General features: G+C 42.4%; 1 protein-coding gene across 3 annotated transcripts in view; it reads left to right on the forward strand.

Annotated features, from left to right (window-relative positions):
- LNX1 (ligand of numb-protein X 1) overlaps positions 1-21803 on the forward strand; it is a 221676-nt gene that overhangs the window by 160939 nt on the left and 38934 nt on the right. For all 3 annotated transcript variants that reach the window (XM_060188050.1, XM_007539715.3, XM_007539716.3), the window contains 2 exons: positions 18578-18819; positions 19360-19512. In XM_060188050.1, the coding sequence (XP_060044033.1) occupies positions 18578-18819; positions 19360-19512 (395 nt within the window). The remainder of the gene's footprint in view (positions 1-18577; positions 18820-19359; positions 19513-21803) is intronic.

The following is a 21803-nucleotide window of genomic DNA, read 5'->3' on the forward strand; positions in this document are numbered from 1 at the left end:
TACTTAACTTCTCTGAGCCTCATTTTCCACATCTGTAAAATGGAGTGGCTATAACTCAGCCGGGACAGTGCTTCCTGGGATAAGCCCCACTACCATGCTCAGTGATAAGGTGTGGAGCAGACAGTTCAGGTGGCTGTGATTACGGATTAGCATATCAGGTGTACTCCTCACTATTGTGATGTGAGTTTGCTAGGTCATCCTCTTTTCTCCCTCCCATAGGCCCTGTTTTCTACCATCAATGTTTTGAATACACGCTGTGCCTTTGGATGTATGAATGCCTTCTGGACAAAGAGGCTTCCTCTAGAGGAGACATAAATAAATTACCTGGAGGTGCCCACACACTTGGAGTCATTTTAAGCTTCTACCTCTTAGGATATTGTTCTCAGAAACATTTGAGCTATTGGGTTGTCTGAAAAGTCATGACATTATTCTGTGTTCTTCCATGCAAAAATATGTCATGACTTTTCTGACAGCCCAATATTTTGGAGTGAAAGAATGGCTAGGAAGGAGATGGTAAGCCTGAGGGAATGTGGGGACCACTGTGGCTGCCTCCCCGACCCCCCACCCCCACCCATGACCCACTGACCTGCTTCACTGACAGATGGCCCTGTTGACAAGGCAGAAGTGAAGTTGCAGGCAGAAGTGAAGTTGCAGGGAGCACAAAGCTCATGGCTGGTGGCTGTCAGCTGAAGGCCTGCAGAAACCAGCTTAGTCAGGGGAGGCCAGGCTTCCAGCACATGTCATTTGCATCCTCAAAGCAACCACAGCGTAGCTGGCCAGGTCTAGTAGAAGGTTATAAACAACCTACTCCTGGACCAACAACATTGTTTACCTGGATAGATATGCCTGTTTTGCCATGTTAACATGGCAGACTTGAACCTAGTTGGTTCTCAGTCTCTCTCTCTCTCTCTCTGTCATCCTGGAGCAATGAGGTTCTGGTAACTAAATAAATAACCTACTTCTAACCCTCCTTGCTTTTTCCTTTCCCACCTTTATCACAGTCACCCATCTCTGAATCATCAGCCACCTTGCCTCAACTAAAAAGCTGTCTGCCTTGGGTTCAAATTTCCAGGCCTCCCTTTTTAACCAGCTTTGTGACCATAGGAAATTTACTTAATCTGTCTGTACCTTCATTGCTTGTTAGCAAAATGATGATAGGGCTCTTCCTCATTGGGATACTGTGATGACTGGGTGATTTATTATGGCTTCATAACACAGAATCATGCCTGGACCATAGTAAGTAAAAACCAAATACTATATATTCTAGGCTATTTGCAAATGAATATCTGTAGGATAAAAAGATGTCACCAAAGAATATGTTAGGGACTCTTAACTACAGACACTAGCTCTACCAACCGATAGGAAAAAGTAGAAAAGGTAACACTAGGTAAACAAATATCTACTTTTTCCTGAGCACCGCTCCACCCCCAGTCATGACTGTGCAGAAACAGCCCCACTGTCTCGTGCCTGCACAGCCCAGCTAGTCTGTCCCCCAGGAACATGTTGGCATCTTGGTAGAGAGTCAACTGTACTTTCTTCTCTTATCTTTGGACCTTATGCACCTGAGCCAGCTCTACCTTAATGTACCTGATGCCCCATCCTGCCCTAGTCAAGAGACTGTGCCATCAGCTGCCCCAAGCTTGCCTTGTGTTTTCACATCACTTTTCCAGTTTGTTTTTAATTTTCCCTTTCTGGTACTCATTAGCAAGTGTGGCAGGAGTGGTTGGAATTGCTGGGGACATTTTCCCCAGTGGTTTGGAGGCAGAAGAAAGGAGCTAATGAGAGGAAGGGTATGTGGTTGGTGGTGATGTAAGAAGTCCATTGGCTCTCCTTGACAAAAGCCTTTCAGGTTCAAGTTCATATCCCAGGTCTAAACTGATCATCAGAGGGTGGGCTTGCCCAACTGATGACCTCTTTTACTTATTAACTGTTGTTTACTTCACTCAAGGCTACATGAAAGTGCTAATGACTTTTTTCATGTGTAGTTTCTGTTAGCTTTGAGTAGTCATGTAATTCTATCCCAGAGAACATGGATCTTAACTTAGAAGGAGAGTAACATAATCCAAACAAAGAAAGATAACTTTTCCTAATGTTTTTAGGCCAAAGAGATATTATTTAAGTTCCAGAAGTTACAGTGAGTGAAATGCAAAATGAATAAATCAATAAATAATTAGTCTGTCTGACTTCAGAGTTCCTGAAATGGGTCTTGTGTTCAGGACCAGGCTGCCTGAAAACCAGAGGAGTCATATTAGCAGAAGTCATTTTCTTGTTACTGGAGACTTTTCTAAGTAACGTGATCAGGGTTTAATTAGGAAGGGTCAGTTTTGCTCGAGGGTGGGCTCAGAGAGCTCAGATAAGACTGTTTGGGAAGATGATCACTGATGCATTTATTTTTATCTTAAAGCACAATTAAGATCTCTTGTGCTTTGCAGTAAAAGGGTCATGAAATATTCGTTATAGACTTTATAGAAGAATCAAGGCAGCCTGCAATCATTAAGACATATCTGAGGCAGCACAACTAAAAAAAAAAAAAAAAGCAGAAAGCATCTAGTGAAAGGAACAAGATAAAAGTGTTCTGAGTCTCAGGCTGCTCACACACACAGCTGCCACTGATGCTTGAATGAGTGCTATTTGCAATGCTAAGGATTTAATGATAGACTGGCTCTTACTCTCATGGGCACGATAGTCTGCTGGAGGGAAGGGACTAAATAGAGCACACATGTTATTATGCATAAGGATCTAAGTTCAAACACCTAATCCCCAAGGGGGAAGCTTCACAAATGGTATCTCCTCCTTCTTTCTCAATTTATCTGTTTCTATCATAAGAAAGGAAAAAAAGAAAAACAAAAGGAAAAATAACAGCCTCCAGGAGCAATGGGCTCATCTTCAGGCACCAATGCCCAGAAATAACCCTAGTAGCAATAAAATAAAATAGAGAAGAAAATATACACATAAACTAGCTCCCAGAGATGGAAAGTGCAGGAAATAAAAGCAACAACTAGGAAAACTTCATGGTCACAAAGCCTCTGTAAGGAGATGACTTTGAGACTACCATAGTCACCTTCATCCATATTGCTCTCTCCTGTGTTAGTATAAAGTTGTGTGTGTGGGGGTGGTGGTGTTTGTTTGTTTTTGGGTTTTTTTCTTAAGTTTTTTGCCTCCTGTGTTATCACTGGGACTTGAACCCTGCATGACTCCACTATTCCCAGCGGCCTTCCCCTCACCTTCTTTATTTTTTATTTTTCTTTTTAAATATTTATTTTTTGTTGCCCTTATGGGACCTTCTTTATTTTTGATAGAGGATGAGAGACATAGAGAAATGAAGAAGAGAGGGGCAGAGAAATAGGAGAGATACATGTAACACTTCTCCACAGCTTGTACTTGAAGTCTCCGCCCTGCAGGTGGGGACTGGAAGATTGAATTCAGGTCCTCACTCATGGTAACAAGTATGCATTACTAGCTAAGCCAACACCCAGCCTCTGGCATCAGGTTTCTTAATATCTACCTGTTACCTGCCCCCTGGACATGGTTCAGTCCTGGTCATTCCAGAATTGAGTATATGGACTAGCAGTCAGATGTCCTGGGCTCTGTCCCTCAGCCCTGCCCTCATTATTTCTCCTCCTCTTTGGTCTCACTTCAGATCTGCTCTTCCCCCATCATTCTCACAGGAGACAAAGTCAATACTGCAGCCAATATTCCTGGTCCCTCCCATGTGCTTATACCTGTGGAGTCCTTGAATGTGGCCTTCACATCTACTCTGCTAGACCAGTGTCCCTCATTCCCCTACATTCAGCTCGGGCTCAGCTCCAGCAGCATGAGTATAGTACCCCCTTTCCTCTGAGCTCCCCCAGCATTTGGGTCGGGACTCCATCTCTGATAACATGACACGGTGCTTTGTGTTTTCATGTCACTTGTCCCAGATGTATGATGCATCATGTAGTGTTTCTCTTTGCATCGTAGTGTCTAACATTCTTCTAATGTTTGATAATTATACTACTTGCCATTTCCTGGGTTGCTGCTGTATTCCACGTGCTGTTAAGCACTTTGGTTTTTGTTTTTTTTTTTTTTGCCTCCAGGGTTATCACTGGGGCTTGGTGCTGGCACTACAAATCCAATGCTCCTGGCAGCCATTTTTTCCATTTTATCACCTAGAACAGAGAAAAACTGAGAGAGGAGAAGGAGAAAGATAGACACCTGCAGACCTGCTTCTCCCCTGCAGGTGGAATGCCAGGGGCCTGAACTGGGATCCTTGCACTTAGTACTATGTGCATTTAACCAGGTGCGCTACATAATTATTTAAATTTCATAGTAAGCACTACTATGTGCATGTTGCATATGAGAATAAAATCTCAAGGGAACTGAAAAACTAGCCCAAAGGTGCAGAGCTAGTTAATAACGGACCTAGGATTCACATTCAGAAGTTTTAAACTCGAAAGCTTGTTTTTTTCCTTCTTGTCGATGTGTCCTCTTTCTTAAGAGGTCCCTCTTATGTGTCCATTGAATGAGAACAATTATCAATTCTATTTTTCAAAAGTCACTGTACCAGCATTATCCATCCAAAGAAGGTATGTGGTAGCAATTACTTCTAATCCTATACTATGAATCATGGATCAGAAACCTAGATGAAATAAAATCTAATAAAAGTTAGTAGGAAATAAGTGGGAGGGGCCAGTGTTGGTGCACCCGTTGGGCATACATGGTACAACACGCAAGGACCTGGGTTCAAGCCCCCGTTCCCCACTTGCAGGGAGAATGCTTTGTGAGTGGTAAAGCAATGCTGCAGGTCTCTAGCTCTTCCTCTCTCTCTCTCTCTCTCATTCCCTTCCCTCTCAATTTCTGGCTGTCACTATTCAATAAATAAAGATAATTTAAAAAATAAGAAAATAAGAAGGATAGAACAAAAAGGATCTGAACAAAGTCCTTCCTTCTTTTTCTCATCTTGAGTTGCAGTGTAGTTCAATGGGAAGGAGATCCACAAACTTGCTGATGGAAAAGGGCAACTAGCATCTGTGTCACAATCAACCACAATAGAAAATGTCATCAGGACCATGTGTTCGCATCCCTCAAGCCCCAGATTGGTCATTTCAACAAGCAGAACAGCAAAGGGCTTACTGTTGCTCAGTTCAGTTTCAGAAGTGTTTGTCATGTGCTTGGTCAGGACATGGTTTTGAACTATAGGAGAAGTCCTGATGTATTTTTTGAATAGAAAAACATGCTATGACTTTTCCAACAATCCAACATATAGTATGCAGAGCCTTGGAGAGGCTCCATTTAAGCAAGACTTTGTTCCGTGTTTCAAGTCCCGTATAATAGTGTGCAGTGAGTTGTACCGGAGCTAGTGGGTCAGCTGAGGCCAGGCAGATGTTCCTGGATCACAGGAGGTGGGATTGGTAAACTCACTCTCCCTGAGCACTGATGTAAGAAAATCATTTTGATCCTAGAGGCATAAAGGTTTCAAAGTTTTGTTTCTTTTGGGTATGTTCTGGAAGTAGCCCCTCTTAATCCCTTTGGGATTTGTGTTTTATAAAGAGAAAATAAGTGGGGAAAAGCCACTACTTTTATTTTTGTGTGTTTTTTCTTTTATTATTTTATTGTGGTTAATGGTTTACAGTACAGTTGTTGACACATAGGTACAGTTTCTCACCATGTAAAACACTCTCACCTCCAAATTGGGTCCTTTTCCACCATCATGCACCAAGGTCCTAAAACTTCCCAGCCCCTCCCTGCCCTCCTTCCCTAGAGTCCTTTGCTTTGCTGCAACATACCACACCCAGTTCAAGTTTCACTTTGTGTTTTTCCTTTCTATCCCTATTTCTTTTTTTTTAACTTTTTAATTTTTTTTTTACATTTATTTGTTCCCTTTTGTTGCCCTTGTTGTTTCTTTTTATTGTTGTAGTTACTATTGTTGTCATCATTGTTGGATAGGACAGAGAGAAATGGAGAGAGGAGGGGAAGACAGAAAGGGGGAGAGAAAGATAGACACCTGCAGACCTACTTCACCACCTGTGAAACGACTCCCCTGCAGGTGGGGAGCCGGGGGCTCGAACCGGGATCCTTATGCCAGTCCTTGCGCTTTGCGCCGCATGCGCTTAACCCACTGTGCTAATGCCTGACTCCCTCTATCCCTATTTCTTAAGCTCTGCCTGTGAGTGAGATTGTCCAGTATTCATCCCTTCTCTTCTGGAAACTGCTGTTTTAAATGAGGTAGTTATGGGAGACGGGTACTACTCACAGACCCAAAGGTGAGGAGGGAGCACGCTCTGGGGAAAGAGTGCTTCTGGCCAGGTGCCATGGCAGGATGCAGAGAACCTAGAACAGGAACATGTGGGGTGTGTTGAAGGGCTAACAGGGATCTGAGCCAGTGAGGAGTGGGGAAGTAACAGAGACAGAGATTTGGAACTTTCTAGACCATGGCACAGGACCCCTTATGTTTTAGTAAAATGGAGCACCATTTTGCAAAGTGACTTTAACTGCCTTGTTGGGATAGATGGAGAAATGAGTGAGTGTAGACTCAGGAGAGCTTCTTATGAATCTGTTACAAAAATCCAGGCACTGATGATGGTGGCTGAGGGCTACGTGGTGGCAATGGAAGTGATGAAAAGTAGTTGGATTCTCGATCTATTTGTATCTTGCTGCATTGCATTTGGAGTATCCAGTGAAAGGAAGGAATCAGGGATGACTGAGGTTTTGGAGCTAAGCAACAGGAGGGCTGTAAGATGCTATTTAATAATACAAAAAAAATTAAAAAGGGGAGACAAGGGAATAACATATTTAAAGGGAAAGAGTAGGGTGTGTGGCTATGTCAAGATTGAGATAGCTATTGGGCATGTAAGTGGAGACATGGGCTGAGCAGTTTGATATATGAGTCTGGAGTACAGGGGAAGCTCTGGGGTAGAGGCCAGGCCTTGGGAAGGGAGAAAGCACAGAACCCGACAGCCTGCATTCAAATCCCAACTCTACTGTGAAAACAGACTAGACTTTCTTCCTTCGAGCTTCCATAGCCTCATCTATGACATGGAGGTGGCTTAACCACCAAGACAAGGCAGTTAAGAGAATGGAAGGGTGGTTTAAATTAGCATATGCACACTCCACAGTGTATTCATCGATAGTAGCTTTCCTCTTCCCTTTCTTTCTCTCTTCTGGACTGTCAGACCTGATCATGAATCAATCTATAGGGATCAGGGAAGGACTGGAATATCTGCATGAACAGTTGAGATCCCACCAGGGTTTGGTGGGAAGCATCTCTATAATTTTTGAGTAAGAAGTTGTCTTCATGTGACTCAGATGGGTAGGACTGGAAAGAGAAGAACAGAAGCAAGGAAGAGGACTTAGGGGTATGATGAAGAGCCATGGAGATCTGAGATCCAGAGGACCAGTGGATGTTTGTATGGGAACTAACTCCATCTGATGAAGGTTCGTCCTTAATTTTCGGAAGTTCCAGCACACTGAAAAAAGACTCTGAGCTAGAGCACTGTGAGGGCCAGAGGCACCCATGGCCTGACCACTGGAAATCCCCTACCCTGGCACTAGCACTCACCATGCTCAGTGGATACAAAGACCCTGTTAGTGGTAGAGACAAACTTCCTCTTCGAGTTCCCTCTGTTTGATGCTCTTTGCTTGGAAGATTGAGCGTCTCCATTAGGGTGGAAGATATCCCTGTTTACATTAAATAATAGTTGTGGGCAATCAGCCCTCCCATGAGTGAAAGATAAATAGTTGAGAATTGAGTCTCCTTCCTCAGTATGGATCAAAAAATAGAGTTGGGACAAATCATCAAAAGGAAACCCTTTTTAAGACAAATTTTCTGAACACACACACACACACACACACACGAACGCACACACACACACACACACAAACACACACACACACACACACACACACACCACATGCACACACAGAGCTAGGGAGCTTGAGAAAAGAGTAAGAGGATAGAGTTGCTTCCTTCTGGAAGGCTGACAAAAAAGAAATAAGTCCAACCTACAAACATGGGTGGGTATTTTTTTGTTTGTTCGTTTGTTTGTGTTTTATTCCCAAAGGTTGGGATTTGTCACCCCTTAAAATAAGTACAGATCTGGCCTACAGATGTGTTCTATTCAGCCCGCACAATGGGTTTCAATTTTTTGAATTTGTTGCCAACTTACAAAAAAGCAAGACAAAAAAAAAAAAAAAAAGACTTCACATTGACAACTGGGTTTTGTGGCCTTCCAAATGGCCAGGCTGGTTGGCCTTGTGGAATAAGGGTCAGCAGAACTCCACAGTGACTGCTGCATCCTGGCAACACAACAGTGCTGCTCACTCACCCTGGGATCCCCCTCCATGGCCTGAACCCCTCTTTCCTCTCCTGACTAGCATGTGAGTTTGCTCATTCTGCTTTCCCGTAGGCCCTGGCTGAGCAGTTAATTACCCCAGTGTGAAACACTGTCTGTGGAACTGAGTGAGAGAGGACGGAACGAGGGTAGGTGGACAGGAGGTGGTGTACTTAGGCAGGTTGTTAGGAAGTGGGTGCTGAGGCTCACTTTCTTGTGACCAGCCAATAGTCTCTCATAAATGGCTAAATTCATGGCCAGAAGAAGACCAACTCATGCTACCCAGTGGGCTGAACTTATCAGGGGACACCCCATCAAGCCTTTGTGAATTATCTCAGGATCTGTCTTGCTCCAGATCGATTCCATTAGCAATGAACTTATGGCCTCTGGGGATTTTTCAAAAAGGGGGTTCATGTACTCTTCTTGGTCTCCTCCCCCTGGATAAGAAGGACATAAACTTCATGACACACCGCATGCCAGTATCCTCCAATTAACACTGCTGGCTTTGATATGGGAACTGAGAATCCCAACACCATCATTACCTAGGAAAGATAAAAGGGGGGAATAAGCCCCACCTTTCACAGTCTCTTTGTTTAAACACATGGCATATCCAAAGCACATGTTTTGGTTTTTAAAAAAAAGTTTTCCATTGTTCTTTGTGCTCATCCCTCAAGTTCACAGCCATGGCCCATCACCACCTGAGAGCACTTAGTGCTCAAGATAACTGAAAGGGAGAATAAATCCTTCTTGTTTTGAACACAACCCAGGGTTCATTGTGTGTTCCTGGTCCAGACGATGCTAGTCTGCTCTCCTCTACATCCCCCCCCCTCGCCCTTTTATTTGTGCCTGTAAATCAAGAGGTTCCGGTATTAGTCACCACCAAATAATTAGTGTGTACAGGCTACTAACTTCATTGATCACTCTGCCTCAAGTTCCAGCTAAGCCAAGATTCTGGAGCAAGCAGCATTACACAAGACTGGGGTGCTTTAGCAGAAATCACGTGTATGTAAGGCTTATGGGTCTGGATGCTGAAACCTACATTCTGCAGGTGCCCTGTGGTCAGAGACCTAGGAAAAGGCAACTGATCCATTTTGTGAAGTTTGCCCTTTCTGGACTCAGAAGTGCCTTTGATGTTCCAAAATTCAAAACGGCAGTGGTGTCTTAATAGCATAATCTGAGGATCCAGATATTTTTTAAATAACTTAAACATCATTGATGTGACAGCAAAATTAGATGTCGCTTATACTGGGATTTGATGTATCCCATCATCACCACTATGACCACCACTAGAACGTCATAGTTTGTGTCTTTGCCAACCTTTTGTTCAGCTGGAAAATTCATTTTCATCTCTGGCAGGGCACACGGTCAATGGCATTGCTGCCCCAAGGAAAAGAAAGACTGTTTCCAGTCCAACTAAATCATCTAGGAACTTCCTTCCCATGCATTGCTAACCAAATATTGCTGGCAGGCCTAGAAGTGTTCCGTTCGTGTATTTATGCTTTTGGAGTTGCTCAAATACATGTTGGCTTTTATTTTTTTCCATCACAGGGTGTTTCTTCCAGCTTTTGAGTTTCTCTTATCAACTACTTTGCTATTTTTTTTTTTTGGTTTTTTTTTTTGCTATTTTTTTAAAAAGCACTACTCCAAGCCAAAATAGCTAATCAGAAGAGAAAAATAAAATAACTTCACAAATTCAATGAGGGAAAGTCTAGCAATAGAAACTGGAGATCTGGTTTTTTTTTTTTTTTCCATAAGAGTATAAGGTTCTATAGTCTAAGTTCTTTTCTATTAATAGCAAAACCATGCTTCTTCAGATCTAAGAGGCTACTGATTATCAGAAACATCCTATTTTATATATTATTGTTTTTTCTAATTGCCACTGCTTAAATTATCCCCACTTTTTAAAAATAATTTTGTATTTATTTATTCCCTTTGTAGTTATTATTACTGATGTCATTGTTGTTCGATAGGACAGAGAGAAATGGAGAGAGGAGGAAGACAGAGAGGGGGAGAGAAAGATAGACACATGCAGAGCTGCTTCACTGCTTCTGAAGCATCTCCTCTGCAGGTGGGGAGCCGGGGGCTCGAACCTGGATCCTTAAGCCAGTCCTTGCACTTTGTGTCACCTGTGCTTAACCCGTTGCGCTACCGCCTGACTCCCCCCACTTTTTAAAAAATTATTATTTCTGTCATCACCAGGGTTTCACTGCTCTAGGATGACTTTTTCAGTTAGGTAGATTGACAGACAGACAGACAAACTTCCTCTAATGTGGGGGCTAGTATCAACCCTGAGTTGTGCATATTGCAAAGCAACAACCTATCCAAGTGAGCTATTTTGCTAGGAAAAAAAAAAAAGAAGAGAAAAGAAACCAACATTTTAAAAGATACCCCAGTGAGGCATGAATTGTGGATTTGAAACCAGTTCTGCTGCATGTGGTGACCTCTCCTGCCCTCTAGTTGTGTTGTTTGGAATGAGTAAGCTAATCTTTCTGAATGATCTCTGTAATAAAAATGCACCACCACTTTTCATGTCCTTTATCTTTCTTTCTAAGCAAATCAAGAATTTGCTTTCGGGAGTTGGGCAGTAGCGCAGCAGGTTAAGCACAGGTGGCGCAAAGTGCAAGGACCAGTTTAAGGATCCTGGTTCAAGCCCCCGGCTCCCCACCTGCAGGAGAGTTGCTTCACAGGCGGTAAAGCAGGTCTTCAGGTGTCTTTCTCTCCCCTTCTCTGTCTTCCCCTCCTCTCTCCATTTCTCTCTGTACTATCCAACAACAATGACATCAGTAATAATAACTACAACAATAAAACAAGAGCAGCAAAAGGGAATAAATAAATATAAATAAAAATTTTTTTTAAAAAAAGAATTTACTTTCTCTTTACAAGACAAATTAGAATTATAGTATTCTTAGCGGTGATATTTGTTTTCTCAGTATCAAATAGGCAGATGAGGTGGCATCAACCATAGTCACATTATTATACATCCATCACAAACATCTTGCCTTCTTTGTTATAAGTTTTTTTAAAATATTTGTTTACTCCCTTTTGTTGCTTTATTGTTGTAGTTATTATTGTTGTCATCGTTGTTGAATAGGACAGAGAAAAATGGAGAGAGGAGGGGAAGACAGAAGGGGAGAGAAAGATAAACACCTGCAGACTTGCTTCACCACTTGTGAAGAGACTCCCCTGCAGATGGGGAGCTGTGGGCTTGAACCAAGATCCTCATGCCGGTCCTTGCGCTTAGCGCCACCTGCACTTAACTCACTGCACTACTGCCTGACTCCCCTTTGTCATAAGTTGATTGACCATATGTGCTTGGGTTTCCTTCTGGACTCCTTATTTTTTCCATTTATCTATGTGTCTGTTCTTATGACAGTACCATACTACTAGATTACTATTGCTTTGTTATATAGTTTGAGATCAGGAAATTTTATTCCTCTAGACTTACTCTTCTTAAGATTTCTTTCTTTTTTTTCTCCTTTTGAGGAGTGAACCTAGAACCTCAGAGCCAAGGCATGAAAATCCCTTTGCATAACTATTATGCTATCTCCTCAGTTCTCTCTTCTTAAGTTTTTTTTTTTGAGGGTAAACGATTTGTTTTTTTCTTTGTTTTGTTTTTTGCCTCCAGAGTTATCACTAGGGATTGGTGCTGGCATTATGAATCCACCATCCCTGGCAGGCAGTTTTCTTTCTTCCTTTCTTTCTTCCTTCCTTCCTTCCTTCCTTCCTTTCTTTCTTTCTTTCTTTCTTTCTTTCTCTCTTCCTTTCTTTCTTTCTGTCTTCCTTCCTTCCTTTCTTTCTCTCTTCTTTTTCTTTCTTCCTTTCTTTCTCTCTTCTTTTTCTTTCTTCCTTTCTTTCTTTTTTCCTCTCTAATTTTTATAAGATAGGAGAGAGAGAAATTGAAAGGGGACAGGGAGATCAAGAGAATGAGAGAAAGATAGACACCTGAAGACCTGCTTCACTGATTGTGAAGCAAACACCTTGCAGGTGGGGAGCAGAGGCTTGAACTCAGGTTCTAGTGCGTGATGATATGTGTGCTTAACCAGGTGTGACATTGCCTGGCCCCCATTTTTTGTGTTCTATACAAATTATATGAGCATTTGTTTTGTTTCTAAGAAAACTGACATTGGAATTTTAATAGAAGTTGCATTAAATCTGTATATTGTTTTAAGTAATATGATTTTTACAATGTTCTTCTAAAATGTGTAATAACTTTCTATTTCTTTGTGCTCTCTGTATTTTTCAACAGAGTCTTATACTTTCCAATGTGCATGTCTTATACTTTCTTGGTAAACATATTCCTAAATATTTTGTTCTTTTTGATGTAATTGTAAATGAGATTGTTTTCTTAATTTCTTTTTCTGATAGTTTATACGTCTAATTATTACATATTGATTTTATTGATTTAATAATGATCAACAAGACCGTAGGATAAGAGGGGGTACAATTATACACAATTCCCACCACCAGAGTTCTGTATGCCATCCCCTCTACTGGAAGCTTTCCTATTCTTTATCCCTCTGGAAACATGGACCTAGGATCATTATGGGGTACAGAAGGTGGAATTCTGTAATTGCTTCTCCGCTAGACATGGGTGTTGACAGGCAGATCCACACTCCCAGCCTCTTTCTGTCTTTCCCTAGTGGGGTAGGACTCTGAGGAGGTGGGGTTCCAGGGCACATTGGTGAGGTTGTCTGCCCAGGGAAGTCAAGTTGGCATCATGGTAGCATCTGCAACTTGGCAGCTGAAAAAGCATTAAGATATAAAGCAGAACAAATTGTGTTGTAAGCTAGAACCTAAAGGTAAGAAAATAGTAGATGAAATGTTGGGTCTTCATGTTGGAAGAGGCTAGGAATTCTATTTTAGGTATATTCAAGGGACACATGACTTTACTAATTTTTGTCTGAGCCAGATAGCTAACATGCAGGTGGGCTAAAGGTATTGTCTGGGGAGATGGTGTCAGAGTTGGGAATAGGACTAGAAAGCTGAGTCAAGGAAGAGAGTAGCTTCCAAATATGTGAAAAGTATATAAATACCGTCAACTTTAAACCCCATCGATCTGATCTGATCTGGGTCAATATTCACCACAGAAACCTGTGTAATCTCTGTATCCCTATAGATCTGGGCTCGCATTCCGTGGCCATAGCTAGGAACATTCTAGACTGCACTCATTTCAGGACCAGTCTTCCTAGAGTGGCAGAGTATTTTGACCCAGCCTCCCTTCAGAGAGTGGAACAGTCCCCACCATTGTTATTCCACACTGACGGCAAGGTCCTGTAGAGTCCCACAGGAGGGTCCACGATACTGTTCCTAATGGAGATGACTAGTGACAGTGGAGAGAAGGATCTGTTAGAGGTCTAGGCCCATCATATCTAAGTGGGAATCCCAGGATTCCCTGACTAGAGTCCCTGATGATGGAGTGACCTGGTAGTGACCAAAAGAGCCATTGTTAAAGTATCCCTGTCTCTTTCCCTTATCCAGCTTTTGTAGCCCTTACTTTATCTGACAAGTTTAGCATCAGAGTGATTGAGGAAAGTGAAATAGGAAGTAGGTGAGGAGGGTATCTAGGTCTAAGTAGAAATTATTTGATTAAATACTTCATGAGGTCTTTTTAAAATTTTTCTACTTGTTTGTTGCACTTATTGAATCACTGCAAACTACTGTGCACTTTTACATTAAGATATATATTTCCCCCTAACTTATGGATACATGTGCTCTGTCTCATGGGCCCTGGTCTATATGTAGATTATGTGGCTTTGTTAGGAAGTGCGCCACCTGAAATGGAACTAAGGACTTCTATGAGGTAGGAAAGCTCTCACCAGAGATATATTGATTTTTTTTACTCCTGCAACGTCTCTGAATTAGTTTATTAGGCCTAACAGTTTATTGGCATAATATTTGGGATTACTGACTGATGGATTGATTGATTGATTGATTGCCTCCAATTGTTGGGGCTCAGTGCAAGCACTATGAATTTACTGCTCCCAGCAGCCATTTTTTTCCCTTTTTTTTTTCCCAATTCGTTTTATAGGACAGAGAACAATTGAAAGGGGAGGGTGAGATAGAAAGACAGACACCTGCATATCTGCTTCACTGCTCAAGAAGCATCCCCCCTGCAGGTGGGGAGCAGGGGCTCGAGCCCAGATCCTTGCACGTGTCAGTGCGCTTAACCAGGTGCGCCCCCACCCAGCCTTCCTTAGGGTCTTCTGTATGCACTACTGTGAACCTCTGAAAAAGTAAGAGCTCTCCTTCTTTTTCAGTTTGGATGCCTTTTTGTTTTCTTCCACAATTTATCTGCAATGCTATAAAAGCGAGGAAAGTGGGCATTCTTTTCTGATTTTTGTTATTAGGAGGAAGTTCTCCCACTTTTCATCCTAAGTATGATGTCAATTGTGGGCTGACCAGATGTGTCCTTTATTGTATTGAGATACTTTCCCTCTATACCTGCCATTCAACTCAAGAACATGTGCTATGACTTCAAGTGGCTATGAAAGGGTGAGATAAATAGCTCCAGCATATAGAGTTTTCAGTTATGAGTTAATAAAAATGATTTATGAGGGGGCTGGGCAGTGGCACACTAGTTTAAGTGCACATAGTATGAAGCACAAGAATCATGGTTCAACCCCCGGCTCCCCACCTGCAGGGTGATTGCTTCACAAGTGGTGAAGCAGGTCTGCAGGTATCTATCTTTCTCTTCTCTCTCTCTCTCTCTCTCTCTCTATATATATATATATATATATATATATATATATATGTATGTATGTATATATATGTATATATTCCCCTCTCAATTTCCCTCTGTCATATCAAAAAAAAAAAATCGAAAATACAGCCACCTGTGCGGTGGATTTGTAGTGCAGGCACCAAGTGCCAGTGATAATTCTGGAGGCAAAGAAAGAAGGGAAGAAAGAAAGAAAGAAAGAAAGAAAGAGATAGAAAAAGAAAAATTTAAATGGTTTATGATAGGGATGGCAAAATAGCTCACTTAAATTGCATGCTGCTTTGTTTATTTATTTTTTATTTTATTTTTAAAAAGGAAACACTGACAAAACCATAGGATAAAAAGGGTACAGCTCCACACAATTCCCACCACCAGAACTCCATATCCCATCCCCTCCCCTGATAGCTTTCCTATTCTTTATCCCTCTGGGAGTGTGGACCCAAGGTCATTGTGGGATGCAGAAGGTGGAAGGTCTGGCTTCTGTAATTGCTTCCCTGCTGAACATGGGCACTGACAGGTCGATCCATACTCCCAGCCTGCCTCTCTCTTTCCCTAGTGGGTCGGGGTTCTGGGGAATCAGAACTCCAGGACACATTGGTGGGGTTGTCTGTCCAGGGAAGTCGGGTCGGCATCATGCTAGCATCTGGAACCTGGTGGCTGAAAAGAGAGTTAGCATACAAAGTCAAACAAATTGTTGACCAATCATGAACCTAAAGGCTGGAATAGTGCAGATGAAGAGTTGGGGGGGGGTCTCCATTTTGTAGATAGCTAGTAGGCATATTTTAGTTATATTCCAAAGGGCCTGTGGCTAGACTAGTTTCTCTCTCTCTCTTTCTCTCTCTCTCTCTCTCTCCCTCCCTCCCTCCCTCTCTCTCTCTCTCTCTCTTTCTTTCTTTCCCTGAGCCTAAAATATGATATGCAGGTGGATCCAAGTTATTGTCTGGGGAGATGATGTCATGACAGCAAAAAGGACCAGAAAGCTGGATCAGGGAAGAGAGTACCTCCCAAATATGGGAAAGGTATATAAATATTGTTGACTGTAAACCCCATCGATTTGTTGTGATCTGGGGCCCATATTCAGCTTAGGAGCCTATGTGACCTCTGCATCCCTGTAGATCTGAGCTCACATTCTGTGGTCATGAATAGGAACGTTCCAAGCTGCCCCAAAGGACCCATCTTCCTCAGGTGTAGCATAGAGCATGTTGTCTAGCATCCCTTCAGAGGACGGAACATTCTCTACCGTTGTTGATCCAAGTTGAGGGCAAGATCCTATGGGGCCCAACAGAGGGGTCTATTGTGTTGTTCCTGATAAAGATGACCAGGAACAATAGAGAGAGAGAGAGATTTATTCGAGGTCTAGTCCCATCATGTCTGTTTGGGAATCTCAGGGCTCCCCGCATAGGGCCGCAGCTGGTGGGGTGGCCTGATAGTGACTAAAGAGTTATCATTAAAATATGCCAGTCTTTTGCCCTTATTCAGCTTTTGCAGTCCTTGGTTTGCTAAGGTTAGCTTTGGAGTGAGTGAGGGAAGTGTAATAGGAAGTAGGTGAGGAGGGTATCTAAGTCTATGTGGATACTATTTCATTATGAACTTTATATTGACTCACTACAGACTATTGTGTACTTCTGCTTTCAGGTATGCTGCTTTGTTTTATGTGGGACTCAGGTTCAAGTCTGACCCTTACTGCACTGAAGGAAGGGAACTTTGGTACTTTGGTCTCGGTCTCTGTCTCTTATTCTCTCTCTCTCTCCCCTCTCCTTCCCCCCCCCCGTGTGTGTGTGTGTATGTGTGTGTGTGTGTGTGTGTGTGTGTGTGTGTATATATGTGTGTGTGCGCATGCGCGCACACGTCTTCCCCCCCCTTTCTCCCTCCCTCCCTGCTTCTCTGTCTTTATCTAAAAAAAGAGAAAAAAAGATTTATGATAAATAGCACATTTATTGCATACACATGGCCACTTCCTGGGTAGCAAGGCTCACCCTGTGATTTCTGCCTTCACAAATGTGAATATTTTTGTGACTATCTGAGGCATCTTACCACAGTGTAAGGAGATCATCAAATCATCACCATTTCCTGAACAAAATGCTACCTAAGAATTGAACAAGCCTTTCCAATGGCACATGGACAAGCATTTATAGCAACACAGGGACCCGGAAAAGCTCAGATCTGGTCTCCTGTCTCTAGGGCTTGCTGTTTGTTTGGTTTCTTTTTAAGACTTTCTTTTAAACAATTATATTTTATCATCTTTTTATTTGATAGGATAGAGAGAAATTGAGCAGGGGAGATAGAGATGAAAAAAGAAAGAGAAACATTTGCAGCACTGTTTCACCACTTGTGAAGCTTCCTTACTGCAAATGGGGACTAGGGACTTGAACTTGGGTGCTTGCACATTGGGAATGTGCAAGGGTGTCGCTGTCTGGCCACAGACCTGCTCCCTTCTAATATGGGTGGTGAATAACTATGGATAGCTTCATTTTTAAAAAATATTAATTTATTTATTTCCTTTTTGTTGCCCTTATTTTTATTGTTGTTGTAGTTATTATTATTTATGTCATCATTGTTGGATAGGACAGAGAGAAATGGAGAGAGGAGGGGAAGACAGAGAGGGGGAAAGAAAGACAGACACCTGCAAACCTGCTTCACCACCTGTGAAGCGACTCCCCTGCAGGTGAGGAGCCAGGGGTTTGAACTGGGATTCTTACTCCAGTCCTTGTGCTTTGCGCCATGTGCCCTTAACCCACTGTGCTATCGCCCAACTCCCTACTTCATTTTTTAAGACCATGAAAGCTGTTGTACTTTCAAATGTTAAGCACAGAGCAACGAATGAACATGTTCAGTTCATGGGTCCCTGGGACTGACCACTCTAAGACCAGTCCAAAGGTAAAGAGTGTCAGTCATCAGGCCTACTTCTAGAGAATGATGGTGCTAGGGGCCAGACGGTGCTTTGCCTGGTTAAGCACACATTACAGTGCTCAAGGTCCTAGGTTCTGGCCCTGGTCCCCACCTGTTGGGGGTAGGTTTCACAAGTGGTGAAGCAGTGCTGCAGGTGTCTCCTTTCTCTCTCCCTCCCTTTTTCCCCCTCCCTTCTCAATTTCTCTCTGCCTCTATTCAATAATAAAAATATTAAAAAGAGAGAGAGAATGGTGGTGCTGAGTAGACTCCCATGACACTATGTTCACAATGAGTTTCTCTCTATAAACAGTTAAATGTGGAATACTGAGGGAAGGGAACAGCCTATTTATGTCTATGCTTTAAGAGTAACTAGAACCGAAAGAAAGGACTGAGACTATGCTTAAGGTATTTTATGGTCATTGTATTATAGGGCTAGTGTACAGACAGCTTTTTGAAAAAAACGAAATAAACATTTTCTAAGGAGTGTTTTCTCAAATCATGTACATAGTTGGTTAGTAAGTCCCTACTTATGAAAAATGGAAGGATATGTAAGAGCCGACAACTCAAGTTCCAAGGGCAGTAAGACTGTGTATGTGAAGAGGTCTGTGTTGAACAATGAACAAAACAAATGGTTTCTAATCTTCTACTTGTTTTGTTACAGCTGTAAAGGTGCCTCCCACTACGGCCTGACTAAAGACAGGAAGAGGCGCTCCCAAGATGGCTGTCCAGAAGGCTGTGTGAGCCTCACAGCATCAGCCCTTTCCCCAGAGGTTTCTGCAGCTGCCACCATCTCCTTATTGACGGACGACCCTGGCCTAGACAACCCTGCGTACGTGTCCGCAGTGGAGGAGGGATTACCAGCAAACAGTCTGTCGGACTCTGGCCGGAGCAACCGAACTAGAGGTGAGTCAAATGGGTGGTTGTCCAGGAATGAACACCTTGCCTTGGGATTGCTCTCTGTGGAAGTCATTATGGAAAGTTCTGGAAATGCTTTTTTTTTTTTAAGTTGAAATCATTCTGGTAGTTTTGGTAGCAATCCAATGTCCAATTCTCCAAAGTGAAATGAAGCCATGAGTACCTCAGATCATTAAAAGTGTGCATAATCTGACTTGGTGAAAGGGCTTGAAGGTAGACCTAATGACTCATCCTCCCTCCAGTGTCAGTACTTTCTCATCAATGCTGCTTAATAAAATTGTTATTCTATTCTGTCTAGTCTAGGAAGCAAGAAAAAAACAAAAAAAAAGTAAGATGCATATATACATTTCACATGACTTTTTACATTGTTGAAAACTTTGAAAATCCAGATAGACAAAGCCTAGCATCCTACCACCTAGAACTAGGCATAGTTTGTGTTTTACCGTATATATATCTTACCAGATGTGTTCCAAAAGGGGGACTTCTTGAAATGCATAGCTGCTCTCTGCTCTTTTCTCTTTCTCTTAGCACGGCCCTTTGAACGATCCACTATCCGAAGCAGATCTTTTAAAAAAATAAATCGAGCTTTGAGTGTTCTTCGGAGGACAAAGAGTGGAAGTGCCGTTGCCAACCAAGCTGACCAGAGTAGAGACCATTCTGAAAATACTCCTGCTCCTGAAAGTAAGTGAGCGCCCCCAAGAGGCTGGGCACCAGCAGGGCCCCAAATTGACACCCATTTTCTTTCTTTTTTCTTATTTTTTTAATTAGTGATTTAATAATGATTAACAAGATTGTAGGATAAGAGGGGTACAGGTCCATACAGTTCCCACCATCTGAGTTCTGTATCCTATCCCCTCCATTGGAAGCTTCCCTATTCTGTCCCTCTGGGACTATGGACCAAAACTCTTTGTGGGGCACAGAAGGTAGAAGGTCTGGCTTCTTTAATTGCGTCTCCACTGAACATGGACATTATCTGGTGGATCCTGTTTTATCCCTATCCTGTTTACATCTTTCCCTAAAGGGATAAACTCTAGTTCCAGGACACATTGGACACGTACTTTCTATGACAACTTCCCAAAGTTGTAAAATTATTTTATTTCAGTTTGCTTTCTTCTTATATAAAAAGACTTCGGGGGAGTCGGGAGGTAGCACAGTGGGTTAAGCGCACGTGGCGCAAAGCACAAGGACCAGCGGAAGGATCCCGGTTCGAGCCCCAACTCCCCACATGCAGGAGAGTCTCTTCACAGGCAGTGAAGTAGGTCTGCAGGTGTCTTTCTCTCCCACTCTCTGTCTTTCTCTGTGTCTTTCCCTCCTCTCTCAATTTCTCTCTGTCCTATCCAACAACAACGACAACAAGAATAACTAAAACAATAAAACAAAAAGGGCAACAAAAGGGAATAAAAAAAAAAAAAAGACTTTCGGGAGGCTGGGCAGTAGTGCAACGGGTTAAGTGCTCATGGAACGAAGAGCAAGGACCTGTGTAAGGATCCTGGTTCGAGTCCCAGGCTCCCCACCAGCAGGAGGGTCGTTTCACAAGTGGTGAAGCAGGTCTACAGGTGTCTATCTTGCTCTCCCCCCTATGTCTCCCCTCCTCTCTCAATTTCCTTTTTTAAATATTTATTTATTTATTCACTTTTGTTGTCCTTGTTTTTTATTGGTGTAGTTATTATTGTTGTCATTGTTGGATAGGACAGAGAGAAATGAAGAGGAGGGGAAGACAGAGAGGGGAAAGAAAGACACATGCAGACCTGCTTCACCACTTGTGAAGCAACTCCCCTGCAGGTGGGGAGCCGGGGGCTCAAACTGGGATCTTTAGTCAGTCCTTGCACTTAGTACCACCTGCACTTAACCTGCTGCGCTACTGCCCAACTCCCTCCTCTCTCAATTTCTTTCTGTCCTATCAAACAATAACGACAGCAATAACAACAACAATAACAACAACAGTAAAGGCAACAAAATGGGAAAAATGGCCACCAGGAGCATTGGTTTCATAGTGCAGGCACTGAGCCCCAGCAATAACCCTGGAGGCAAAAAACAAAAAGACTTTCAAGCCTTAGGCACTAAAGTTCCTATCGTAAACTGGAGCTTATCAGTGGTCTGATAAAATAATAATAATAATAAGGGATAAAAAGTAAATAAAGGAAAATGTATTGGAACCCTTACCTTAAGCTGCTAGCTTATAGACAGAGGATCTATGAATATAGAGAAGAATTAAAATTTCATATGTGAAAAGTATTCAGCAAAATGCTTTGGAGTATAATTAATCCATCATAAGTATTTATTCTTATTAAAACTATAAGTTTTTGGGGGGGCGGGCAGTAGTGCAGCGGGTTAACACACATGGCACAAAGCGTAGGAAGCGGCATAAGGATCCCAGTTGGAGCCCCCAGCTCCCCACATGCAGGGGGGTCACTTCACAAGTGATGAAACAGGTGTCTTTTTTCTCTCCTCCCCTCTACCTTCCCCTCCTCTCTCCATTTCTCCTATCCAACAACAGCAACAGCTATAACAACAATAACAATAAAAACAACAACAAGGGTAACAAAAATGGGGAAAATGGCCTCTAGGAGCAGAGGATTCATGGTGCAGGCACCAAGGCCTAGCAGTAACTCTGGAGGGAAGAAAAAAAAAACTAAGTTTTCAGTGTTTTCCAGGAATCAACTTATTTAATTTTCACTATTATTCTTGCTTTATACGTGAGGAAACTGAGGCAAGGGGGGGTTACTCTGCTTACTCCAGTTACCTTGCCAGACTCTGAATGTGGGTAATGTCACCCTAGATGCACACAAAGAAAGTAATTCGATTTTAGGTTCTTTATAAAGGGAACGAGAAAATAACAGCCTATTCCTGTCTTTTCATCACATATCCAAATAAATAATAATAATAGTTTAAACCTGACAAGATTATGTAAATATCCCAGACTTTTCCAGCTAGAAAGTATTAGACTTGGGATTTTTATTATTATTATTATA

Source organism: Erinaceus europaeus, chromosome 3 (assembly GCF_950295315.1).
Source record: "Erinaceus europaeus chromosome 3, mEriEur2.1, whole genome shotgun sequence".
Taxonomy (NCBI): domain Eukaryota; kingdom Metazoa; phylum Chordata; class Mammalia; order Eulipotyphla; family Erinaceidae; genus Erinaceus; species Erinaceus europaeus.